Source organism: Pseudopodoces humilis, chromosome 17, assembly GCF_049639895.1.
Source record: "Pseudopodoces humilis isolate 2021_Gansu_Grassland_sample_001 chromosome 17, ASM4963989v1, whole genome shotgun sequence".
NCBI lineage: Eukaryota > Metazoa > Chordata > Aves > Passeriformes > Paridae > Pseudopodoces > Pseudopodoces humilis.
The window spans coordinates 4,740,336-4,753,416 of record NC_142216.1 but is presented as its reverse complement, the minus strand read 5'-3'; the positions used below and the strand labels follow the sequence as shown (position 1 = coordinate 4,753,416).

At 42.5% G+C, this 13,081-nt stretch overlaps 1 protein-coding gene across 4 annotated transcripts in view; it reads left to right on the top strand.

Annotated features, from left to right (window-relative positions):
* The window catches only part of SGCD (sarcoglycan delta), a 313,850-nt gene that overhangs the window by 254,942 nt on the left and 45,827 nt on the right, over nt 1–13,081 (top strand). For all 4 annotated transcript variants that reach the window (XM_014253192.2, XM_014253193.2, XM_088063532.1 and 1 more), the window contains 2 exons: nt 2,957–3,044; nt 5,266–5,385. In XM_014253192.2, the coding sequence (XP_014108667.1) occupies nt 2,957–3,044; nt 5,266–5,385 (208 nt within the window). The remainder of the gene's footprint in view (nt 1–2,956; nt 3,045–5,265; nt 5,386–13,081) is intronic.

Below are 13,081 nucleotides of genomic sequence, written 5' to 3'. Positions count from 1 at the left end.
TTCTAACTCCAGCTCCATCAAGTGATATGACAGTTTATGAAAATAGTGCTTCACTACATAACTCTTTTATTGTGGTGCTGATGCCATATTGATCCAGATTTCCACCTGCTCATATGCATCAGAATACTTCATTTTGTGTCATGGTAACATGAAAGTGTAAGAGAAGGGGAAGGCTTTGTCTTTTCAGTTGTAAATCCTGACTGGCTTTTAAAACTTTCATTATTCTGTTCTGTGTGATTGAAAGAAGCTGGCATCATCACCAAGCTTGCAACAGAGGAAACATTTTTTTAATGTTCAGTGTTTAAAAGATGTCAATGTTATTTCCTTTGTAAACAGAAGATGATGGATAGAAAATCTGCCGAATTTTCAGCAAAAGGGAGTAATTTCTTCAGTTCTTTTTCATTCCTTAATGGAAAAAGAATTATGGAAATGAGAGCAGGCATTGGATTAAGTGCTTCCAATGTTCTTTCCCTGCAGACCAATAAAAACATAACTCCTCCATTAGGGAAATTTAGTTTTTTGAAGGCTGCGTGAATTTGAGTTCTGAATGAGTGAATGAGATGACTATGCTGGGGTAAACATTTCCAGGTCTGATTATGTATTTTAAGTCTTTTCTAGGTGGATACCAGCTCTTACCTTGTCTTGTAGGTCTTCAGAGCAACTCTTCCTGTGATTTTTTATATTGGCTTATCTGGTAGTACCTCTGTAGTGCAATCTCTCCTTACAAAGAGCAGCAACAGATTTCTCAGAATCATGGAGATTGAACAATTTCTCCTGCCTGAATGTGGACTAGAGTTCCTGGCTTTTTCAAAACACTCCAGCTGCTTGAAAAGCCCATAAGCAAAATTCAAACAGTACAAGTGTCAAAAAAACCCCAACTTTCCTGTGCTTCCTGTGGCATGTTTATAGTAGTTACAGTCTCACCCATGACTATACATGGTGCAGATTGTAGCTGTCTACCTTAAAAAATATCCTTTATCTGTAAGTGGGAAATGGATGTACAGCAGTAAACTGATGTTCCTGGGGTGTTCAAATCAGGTCCCTGAGCAAGGGGGAATCCAAGTGAAGACATCTTTTCTTTCTGAGTTGTTAACCATAAAATCAACACTAATTTCTAGAAGTTCTAGAAGATCACAAATAAAAACTAAAGAGGAGAATCATTACAAGTCATTATCACTGATCCTTACTTATAAATTACTAATCATAATTCAGTTTCATATACAATATTACTTAAGCTGTCAGATACATTGCAGAAGTACAGAAAGATGATTTGTCCTCATTTAGTGTAGAGGGGACTGAGGCACCAAGAGCTTCTGAAACCTGTCCAAGATCTGGAAATGATTAAGTGGAATTATTTTTACTATTATTATTACTATTATTATTATTATTATTATTATTATTATTATTATTATTATTATTATTATTATCATTATTATTATTATTATTATTTAGTTGTAAATAGTCTGGATGTAGCCAAAATGTTCTAGTTATAATTGATCAAATAAACCCCATTCTCCCCTTTATTGCTGAAGGGCTGATCCCGTGGGAAGATGCTGCAAAAACAGTGAAGGCAGAAAATGTAATTACTGTGAATATTTGGTCACACAATATGTGAGGCTGGTTTTATTTTAGTTTTTTGAGGTTTATTTTTTGAAAACACTGCTGGGAATTGTTTGTCTGTCACTAGAGTGTTCCCTGAAGGCCCAGTCCACCACAGGACTCCCAGGAATCATTTCTGTGTCCCTTTATATTTTATATGCAGACAACTTAGTCCTTCTGCCATGATCCAGAAAAAATGACATCTATGAAAATATTATCTTCGTTACAAATTCAGGAGGTGAGGAGAACATGCCTGACCCACACAATTCTCTGTCCACACCCTGATCATTCATTCCTAATGGAAAATATTTGAAATGCTGGAAAAAAAGACATTGGACATAAAAATTTTCAACTTCTTGCTGATTTTCTTACTCTTCTATCTCCTCTGCCTATCCCGTGTCTCAGGCAGTTGATGAATTTGATCAGCTGCGTGCTTCAGGCATTGCAGAGAGATGCTGGCGGTGAATTCCCACCTCACACATTAGATTTTTGGCTGATTTGATGTGGGGTCACCCCGTGCTGGTGCTGTGGGTGGCTAATAGCCCCTGAGAAACCAACTGTGCAGGCTGGGGCTGCCTGTGGAAAACACGAGTTCCCCGGAGCCCCGGCTGTGCTTGCACACAGGAGGAGCCAGATGGTTGGAGCTGTGGGTTTTCTTTGCCTCCTCTCTGCAGGAGGAATACCTGAGATGGATGTTGCCAGGTCGCTGTGTGGCTCCTGTGTGCTGCCAGCTGCTCTGGCTCTTCTCTCAGAGGTGTGTTTAAAGCATAACAATGAGAAACTGCTAGAACTCTCTGTGGTCGTGTGGGAGGTGGGGAAGAGTTCGTGTCTTGCGTGCTGCAGACCCTGGGATGGGTCATCCCAGCCCACAGTGTGGTAGTGAAATGTGCCAGATGGTTCACAAGTGCTTTGAGGTCTAAGGCACTCTCCACATGTTAATCACGTTTGCTCTTCTCCAGCCCTTGGGCATGGCTTGTTCTCATGGTGGGCACACACTGTCACACACTGGTGTCATCAGAAGCTGTAATTTTGCAGATTTGCCTCTGAAATGCACTGCTGCAGTCAATCACCCTCCCAAAACACCTTTGGGAAGCTTAGGTCAGGTCCCATATCACCTGCACATGTTAAAATTGCAGGTTGGTTGGGTTATACCAGCAATAGAGGCAATCTAAAGCAAGGCACTGCCTGGGCCAGACAGAGCTGTGGTGTCCACTCTGGGTTTGTCCTGGACAGGAGGAGTTACTGCAGGGTGGGTGCACCCCAGGCATGCCCCCAGCCTTGGGGTCAGTGCTGGGCACAGCTCCAGATGTCTCAGCCAGGCAGCCGTCCCCATCTCACACCCGTGGTCTTGTTCCAGGGCAACCCACTGTACTTCCAGTCCGCCAGAAACGTCACCGTCAACATCCTCAACGAGAAGACAAAAGTCCTCACTCGCCTTGTAACAGGTAAGGAGGGGGAAAGGCTGTTTGGAGGGATTAAGGAGGGGTGGAAGTGGGTGTTTTAGGATGCTGTGCTGGCTTCAGACAGCGCACGGGGGGAGCCTGGGTGTCTCGTGGAGTAGAAATGAATTCTTCACTCCACTTTGTAGAAAAAAGCCAGAGACATGAAAGCCGTGCTGGAGAGGCACCTGGCTGGGGCTGTCTGATAACAAAGCAAACCGTCGTTTTCATTTGAAAGCCAGTCCAGAGTTGGAAATGTTTGTTGTATGACATCAGGGTCAAGAAGAACATACGCCAGGCTGACATTTCTGTTGTAACAAGCACAGGTTTTTCCTAAGACATTTATATCTTGGGAGCTCCGGAGCCCAACTGTGGCGACAGTTTGCAATTTAAAGTCCTTCTGCTGATGAAGAACTCTCTTTGCACCCAAACAAGAGTGTGTTGGATGGGGAAATGTGTGTTTTGTACATCCCCAGTGCACAGCAGCCAATGAATGAACACGAGTAATTTGGGTTGAAAGAGCCTATTGCATTATATAAGCTATATGGCACTGTATATATGGTATATAATACATATTTGATATGGGACAGAGATATATTTTCTGAGAATTTCTGAGACTGTGAGAAGAATTGGTGTGTGGCAAAGGCAGTAATCCATAAACATGTTTCTAAGTTGAGACTGGGTTGCTTGTTTTGCTTATATAACATCTTGGCCTTTAGTCACAGTATTAAATAATTAAATATGCAGCTTCAGTGAGCAATTATTTAGGCAGCATGTGTGAAACTTGCCTGGAGCAAGGAAATAAATTCAACCCCAGGCTCCCTGATTCTCACATTCAGAATGAAGGTCTTCAGTTTGTTGGCTCTCTGTGTATTTTCAAGAGGGTGTTTGGTTCACTGGAGCAGTTCCATGTCATGAGAGTTTGGGGCTCAGTGATACGTCCCAGGGTGATGCTCTGGTTATTGAGCTTTTTATGCATTCAGCAGCAACTTTGGTTTCACAGTGGAGCAAAGATGTGGTCCCATGTAGTGTGTGCTGCAAGGATGAGCGGGGAGATGGTTAATAAGCAAGACACAAATCAGATTTAAAGTATTGGATTTTTTCAGTGTGGCTGCACGAGTTTTTAAGTATTTCCAGGGATCTCAGCATGGCCAAGCTTGTCTGAGGTGCAAACCATGTGCATGACTCTGTGTGTCCAGGTGCCAGCACAGGTGATCTCTGCAGGGAAATGCTGGGTAGGGATGGAGTTTTTAAGAAAATACTGGCTTTCAAGTGTTATTTCTCATGTCTTTTGAGAAATGAGACTGGTCTTGAAGATGGCCGGAATTAATGCAAAGTCCAGTCACTTGCCTCGTGCAGGATACTATTCCAGGGCTGTGGATTAGATGGAGTTGGCAGGGCTGTTCAGTGGTGATTTGTCCAAAGTCTGGCATAGTTCAGTAACCCAGGGCAGCCTCTTTGTAACTCTTGACAGCCTTTGAGCCACAGACCTGCACAGAATCGCTGTTCAGGCACCTGATGTTTATCAGACCCCACAACAAAACGCATTGCCAGAGGCTTTCCAGCACTGCAGGGCACAGCAGCCTGCAGGAAAAGCAGCAGAATTGAAATAAGATCTTGGAAGGAAAGTTTTACTTGTCTAAAAACTTTCTGCAGTGTGAGAGGGTGCCATTTTTCTTGGCCTGCACATGATTGAAGGGTCTAAAACAAAACATTTGCTCCTGTGCTGGTGTTTGCCTTTTTTTTTTTTTTTCCTTTTTTTTTAATTGGGCTGTGCATGACACTGGTAGAATTTTAATCCAGATATATTTAAAAGGTAGAGAACCAGGAATCTTTTACACAGCAGCATCAGTCCAAGCAAAATGGGCCCAGGAGCTCTTGATGCCTCTTACACCTGCACCAATACTCTAAAAGCATGGCTGGATACATTCATTTCTGTTTCACATATGGGTCTGTCTTTTTGTAAAAATATGCCAGCTATCCCAAGTTCAGTGGTGCTTTTATGGCACACATAACCATTAACAAAAGCGTAAGCAGAAATATTTGAGCAGTTATTACTTGGGTACAAAACTGCCCTTTTCCAATAAGATCTAAAAACCGTCCATGTTTGGTGTCTCTGATGAAATTTGTTGAGCTATTATTACTCAGCAAATGGGTTTATTGAATGTATGAAGCTACTGTGTGATTTTCTTACACTTTTCCCTAAAGTAAAGCTTCTTCCCCCTAGGTCCTCAAGCAGTGGAAGCACACAGCCAAAAATTTGAGGTGAAAACCCTCTCTGGAAAATTGCTGTTTTCTGCAGATGACAATGAAGTGGTGGTTGGAGCAGAGAGATTGAGAGTTCTAGGTAAGAGATTATTAAGCCACAGTTTTAATATGCACCTCTTCAAATCCGAGTATAGTTTTGCCTGACTTTCCTTCCTACTTGCTGAAAGCTTCTTTTGGAGATAAAACCTTGTGCTGTCTTCAAGGCTTTGAATCTTCTCCAAGCAGATAAAGGCCAGGAATTGCTATGTGAGGGCTTTCTTAAATTGCACAATTTGTTATTTCCCCTCCAGAAAAAAAACTCCCCTGGAAGTGCTTTGTCTGGCTGAGTGAAGTAGATTTAAAACCAGTTTTGGAACATGAACAACTTTTATCTCTTGGATCTGGAGTGGAGGACAGTGAGGGGCTGCCCCAAGGATGTGCCCATGTCTGCAGCCATGTGCAGAGACCTCAGGGATGATATTTTCAGTGCCAACACAGTCACCAGCTCCTCCTTCATTCTGTAACAAACACCAGGAGGATCTGCCACCCCAGCTGTGCTCCCTGCCAGGCTTTACATTGGTATTTCCTAATAAAAACTGGGGATACACTCTGGGTTTGGGATGTAAGGGTACTTTCTTGTTTCTTTGGATTTTTTTTTTATTTTTTTCATTAATTGGAGAAACAAAACAGTCGTGGCAATTGTAAATTTTGAAACTTATTTGATAGTCATGTAAAATTAACTGTCTGGAACTTGAATTTTTGTGCTCCCCAGTTCAATCCACGCTCTTTGATTAGTCTGGGAATTGATCAGGAATGTTTTTACACAGGACTAGAGTTGGTAGCTCAGTGTTGTTCACACTAACACAGCAGTGCTGCTCTGTGGAGGCACCAATACCTGTTTTATCGTGGCTTGTTCTGAATGCATCTTTTCATTCCAAACTGTTCCTTACTTCTCCTGTAAAAACAGATCAATAAGGAGCTTGGAATTATATATAGATATAAATAGTTAATATTTATAAATATTTAATAGTATATAAATGGGACTTGGTATCCAACCCTTAACATTTTTTGCTGCCTGGTGTCCTGCTGTTCTGGATGGTTCCTGTTTGTGCACAGGGTGGGTGTAGCTCTCTGCAGGTCACTGTTGTTACACACTGGACTAGTTCAGTCACCAGCTATAAAAATTTAGGTGGGTTTCACAGGATAAATGCTGAACTTCACAAAATTAAGAGTATCTTTGTTAGCTTATAATTGGAAGAGGCCCGTTCAGAATTCTTGCTGTGTTCCAGAGCTGGGGACATTTGTAACAATCTGTGTTCTCCACAAAGTTCCCTTCAGGCTGCACCATTCAGAGCTAATTCATGCAGGGTAGATGAAGTCAGGAGGCAACAGTTTTTAAGCATTTTCTTGGAGACCTTAAAATAAGAGAGATTTAGATCTTCAGTTTAAAAAAAAATACAGAACCTTTTTCTTACAAGCTCAAGTACTCCTTTTCAGATTACATACTTACAAAAAATTGCTTTTAAGTTCCTCAGTACTTTAAAGAAACCAGGAATTAATTTTAAAAGCTTTTTGAGTTTTTGCCTTGTTTTAGTCTCCCGAATAAACAGCATCAAAAATCTGCTGATCACTGTAGTGCAGTTTCATTTTCACCTGTAACTGAGTTTCTCGAGGTTGGTTTGACTTTTTCAGATCTATCAGAAAAGAAAAAGTGGAATGATACTACTGGTGATGTTACATAGCAAGTATTCCGATGACCTTGAGCTGAAATGCTTTCTGAGTTCATACTTGGCTTTGTTTTTCTCCAGCTTTGCTTCCCCAATCTAATTTTATCTCCGAAAGTGTTTGCCGTGGCTGTTTGCCATGCTGGGAAGTGTTGTACCATATGTTCGTGTTTCTTGCGGTGTTTTTGTCTGCTCTGAGGGCCAGTCCGAGCTGCAGCACACAGACAAATTCCTTTGATCATTCTTCTGGTGTTTGGGATCTCAGGTGCTGCTGGAATGTGTCTGCTGACACCCATCTAGGCCATGTAAATAATTTCGACTTGTTCTTGTTATTGCTGAACACGTACTTGTTGTAGAGACAAGTGTGTGTCAGGAACCTGGCATGAAAGTCATCCCCCAGAGGTCAGAGCAGCAGTTCTTGTGGCCAGCTTTGAGTATTGCCAGAGACAATAACTCTTTTCTTTGTAGGGACTTTTTCTCTGAAAAGTGTTTTTCTGAAACTTTGTGCCACAAACCGATGCTGAATCCTTGTCCTGAGAAAAAGAGGTGCTCTCCTGTTTTGAAATGAACCCTGCTCTGGGTATCTAGAGGATTTTTCAACATTAGCAAGGGATAAGAAAGGGGAAGAATACACAGAATTATAGATTAAAAACAAATGCAAGTAGGACATACGATGCATTTGATGGTGCTTCAAAAAACTGCACAGCACGGACAGTACAGATTACCATATGAAAGTGCTTTTTATTTGATTTGTATTTTGGGGAGTTATTTCTGATTTATGAGCATTAAAGGACACAGAAAGACAGAGCTGGCCACCTCTGCTTTTCACAGATGATGTAATTTAGAGTACTTCAGTGATTTTATTTGATACAGTGTCCAGTGAAATCTGTCATCGTAGGAGAGACTGGAGGATGACAGGAATTTCTCTGAGGGAAGGGCAGCCCCCTGAGCCCTCTGGCCATGCTGAGCTCTGGTAGCATTGACACAACCTTTAACAGACACAAAGAATTCCCCCTGCCTTGCTCAAGTTGGGAGCTCAGCACTGCCTGGGTCCAGATAACTCTGAGGGAGCTTGCAAGAGTTCCTGCAAGAACTCCTACAAAAACTGAGCCTTACAACCACTCCACTCTGCCCTTTTTGTTCCTAGCTCTTTTGCCAGTGCCAGGGGATGGGATGGGATGGGATGGGATGGGATGGGATGGGATGGGATGGGATGGGATGGGATGGGATGGGATGGGATGGGATGGGATGGGATGGGATGGGATGGGATGGGATGGGATGGGATGGGATGGGATGGGATGGGAAGGGAACACATTCTCACTCTTAGCATCCCTTCCCCCCCACCAAACATCACTCTGTGGAATTTGAGCACCCCACGGTCTTTTAAGAGATCCCAAAACAAACCTCAGAGCTGCTCTCCTTCCTTGGAACCGCAGCTCTGTGTTTGCAAGCCTTGGATTTCTGAAGGCAAAATCTGCCCACGGTGCTGCCCACGTGGGGGGATGTGGGACCCTCCCCTTGCCATGGGCAGCAGAGCTTTGGGCAAACCCAGGGACACACAGGCTCACCAAACACAGAGCCTTGTAGGGGAGATAAATGAGCTGCTCCTAATTGAATTTGTATTTGCTGCCTCATCCTCCCTCCCTCCCTCCCTCTAGAAATGAAACGTACCCAGACCATCTGAAAAATGGGGTGTAAGAAACACTCTTTAGTTAGAAGAGTATTAAAAAATAACTTTGATATATATTAATTACAATTTCATTTAATAGCTTATTGAACGTTATAGCATTTATAAATAAAAGACGATCATAAAGCATTATTCTGACTGTTAATTAGCTCTATTTATTCTGCAGATTAGTTTTTAAATATGCCCTCTAGATGCCACTTGATACTAATTAACAGAGTTACATTATTATCTCTATAGAAAGGCATTTTTAATTAAATCTAAAGCAATTTAAATTAGCATGAGTTTTTACAGAAATTAAACTCTGGTCAGATGCTTAATTTAGCCTTATAAGACAACATCTGATGACATGCCAGTGTCGGTTCTCCCAAGGGCCTTGACATCTCTTTTTTTTTTGAGATTATTTTTTGAAGTTTGTTTTCAGGGAAACTTGCCAGTATACTCTGGTGTTTAATATTTATGATGGATTTAACCAATTTTTTTGAAGACTAAATGCTGATGGGAATCCACAGGCATTGCAGTGAGCTGAGATAATACCACAAAAGCCACACTTCTGCAGCTGACAGGAGCCTGGCAGTCCCTGGGTTTGAGTGTGGAGGGAGGTTTGTGTGGGAGGTGGGATTGCACAGGCTGGATGTTGTCCTCTTACAAATCTACCAAGCTTTTTAACCACTGGTAAAATTACTATTTTGCTTTCCAACAAGGATAATCACAACCCCACAGGGTCCCTTCTCTATACAGAACAGTACAGGGTTTGCTCCCTAACCCCAGAAAATGTCTCTCAGACATTTGGATTAGCAAGGCAGAAACTTTTCTTCTCATGGAGCCTAATGATAAAAAATTGGCTAAAACCTTCTCCTGTAGCAAACCCTAAAATATTTAGAATGGGGTAGGATGCCTTTCATCTCCCAGAATAAAAACTGCAGGAGCAGTGCGACCCAGCCCAGCACCATGGCTGATTTAAAAGTACCTTTGATCTCACCAACCTTTCCCTGCCTGCCTGGTAAATAATTAGCCAGTAGCTCCATTTCTGCCTTGTAGGTTTTTTCCTTCTGTAGCCAACACCCTTTGGGCAGTGAAACATGTGGAACATGTCAGAGCTGACCACAGGTTAGACTTTTAGGACTGTTAGTTTGGGAGCATTTTTTTGTTCAAGTTTCTCTCCAGTTGCCTGGGAATGCAGCTGGAAAGAGGAATCAGCTGTTGAAAGGTTATTGCAAATTTATTAATAAGTTTGGAGTAATTAAATCCAAAGCACATTTCCAGCATTTTATTTATGAGCTGTTTATTAAGGAGTTTAGAGGATTTAGTGGAGGAACACCTGCAATAAAAGCAGTGCAGACCAGGAGTGCAGGGCTGTTTACAAGAGCAGGCAATGACAGGACGAAGAGAAATGGCTTTAAACTGAAAGATATTAGATTTAGATTAGATATCATAAAAAAGTGGAATACTGTGAGGGTGGTGAGGCACTGGAATGGGTTTCCCAGAGAAGCTGTGGATGCCCCAGTCAGGCTGGATGGAGCTCAGAGTGACCTGGTCTAGTGGAAGATGTCCCTGCCTGTGGCAAGGGAGTTGGAACAAAATGTTCTTTAAGGTCCATTCCAAGCCAAATCATTCTGTCATTCTGTGACTCTGTGACTGCAGAGCTTTTTCAAATGGCAGTGTTGGGGCTGTTACTGGGGACAGAGGCAGGAACCTGCTCTGTATTTATAGAACACAAGGTGCAGTGACTTGTTACTCACAGAAGGGTTAAATGAGCCTTTGCAATAACTTCCCTCACCCTGGACAAGAACAGGATTTGATGTGGATGTTACTGAACTAACACATCTGTGCAAGCTGCCCCAGCTGCCTTGAGCTCCACGTCTACAAACATTGTCAGGGTTCCATGGATTAGACTGATCTGGGAGGAGCCCTGCAGATCTGTGCCTGCAGTGCCAGCCTGGGTACAGGACTCTGCTCAATTTTCCTCCATATTCAACTTTAGTGGCTTCTTGGCATCTCCTTTTCAGCTTTTGCTTGCTGCAGTAGTTACAGCAGAATAACTTTAATGACTGCAAGAGTAGTTATATTTCATTAAATAATCCACAGAGGTATTTGACTGGTGTCAGAGGGTGGGGTAGGCTAGAAATTTAACAGTTTCCAGGAATTACCATCCATTTTTACAGCATGTACCCTTCTTCAGCAGCGATTATTTATGGGTCAGGACGTGCATGGTTGCCCTTTACATCAGCCATTATGATTTCAAAATGGCATTTTGCTGATGTGTTTGTGGCAGAGGGAGCAACCCTGGTAGCCAAGTGTTGAAATCAGGCCTGACCCAGAGAGGAAACGGAGCTTTCTGGTCTCACCACTGAGTCTGCTGCAGCTTTATGTCTGAGGGTAAATGCCAGGCTTCAGTCTTTGTACTGTGGATTTTGGGTACCTCCCTGAAAGACATGTCCTTGCTACGGGTCTGTACAGAGCCTTTCCAAAGGAGATGTGGTGCTGCAATACTCGTGTCTTACAAAACTCAGACATTTTCCTACTCTAATCCTTTTCCTTCACAAAGGCAGTGGAGGGGAGCCCCACTTTAACCCCAAGGAGAGGGAACTTCTCTGGGGTACCTCACTGGGATGCCTTGCTGTGCCTCTGGAGACAAACTGCACCATCAGCCAGCCCTTTCCCAGTTCACCCAGTCACAAGTGAGCTCCAGGCTCCTCCAGAGCTCCTCCAGAGCTCCTTCTGTGCTCTCAGCCAGAGCCAGGAGCGAACCAGGCTGGGACAGGCATTTGACCTTTTCCTGGAGATGTACAAACTTCTCTAGGAAGCAGCTGCAACACTCAGTGCTCCCTGCCCACAGGTAATTAGGCAGCAACACTAATGCAGCCCCGGAGCAATTGCCAAGCTGTCGTGTAGTGCTTGGTCCTGCAGGAAAGGGACAGGGAATAAAACGAGGGGAGCAGGGAAATGTGCTGAGAAATGAAGATACCAGGGTTTAGCACTGGCACTAGCAAGGCTGGAACTGCCTCTGCTGTCTTTAGCTCTCAGTTGCGGCAGCGCAGTTCTGTCAGATTTCCTTGAGCTCATTGCAGAGCTGTGATTATGGGAAAAAAATTATGTTTAGCAAAATTAAGGAGTAGTGGAGGGCAAAAACATATGTTTACTATCAGTTGTTAAAGCCACAAGAAAAAATCTTTTTTTTTCTCTCAGCTAGGAATCGTGCTGTTGCTTGATCCGTGTAGAGGCAGTGGTCACAAAGTGATTTAACCTGTAATCAGCAGTGACAGAGAATTAAAAAGAATATAGAAAAATATCGAATATAGAAATATCTAGAATATGGGAGAAAAATGTATTGAAAAGAAACCTGATTTAATTGAACTGGGGTAGGTTTAGGGTTTTGGGTTTGTTTTTTTTCCCCAGAGGCTGAGATGCAATTTTTGGATGCTTTCTGTCAAATAAAGTATTTCTCCCATTCTGCAAAGGAAGAAATTAAAATTACCAATTCTTGAATGAATACTTCTGATAGTTCCCCTGCTTTAAGGGCAATATGTGTGACACTGTTTTCCATTCTTTTTAACGGCAAATCCAACTAACATTGCTCTTCTTTTTCAAAATCCACTCACCCAGATTGCAAACTTGTCTTTTTATTGGCAAGAACAATCTGTGTTGGGAGACAGAGAGACTGAGGAGTTTTCTTTGTGTTTGCTTTTACTTAAAATACATTCCAGGCTGAAAGGATAGCATTTATGTAAAGTGTATAGGCTTCAAGTCCAGGCTGAAATGTGTGTTCAGATTGTGTTCCCTTAATCCTGTTTAAGGAAAGAGAGGAATCATCCACCATCAGATTAATATTGATTAAATGTCACAAGGATTATGAAAGAAACATACTGTACACTTACCAAACAGTGAAATCAAGTTTAAAAGTGTGGCAGATTTATATTTTATTTCCTAAGTGTACTCCCCAGCTGATCTGTTTGAAGCTCACATAATATTCTCCATGATAAATTTCCACTGTGTATTCCCACTTCAGGTGCTCCCCTGAGTTCCTTTGCAACTTTGCACAAGAATGCCGGGAAGAGCTTCAAAGGAATTCAGTGATGACATTGCTATTGTTGAGCTGCAGAAAAGTGTTGAAGGACCCCAAAACTAGTCAAGAAGGAAATATCTAGAGGTCAGCATAAGTTGTAGCAACCTTTCTTCCTATGTCTGTTCTCAGTTTGGGTGTGAGCCCGTCTGTTCTGTTCTGTTATTCCCTTTATATTCCTCAGATAAATGAACCGTGGCAGCGAGGCTGTTGAGGATGGTGTGACTACAGGCACATACATCACTAATGACCCACTTGCTCATCCCTGAGCTTGCAGCTCATCTCTTTGTTTGCAAGTTTTCCAGCTAAAAACCCAGGCTCCATT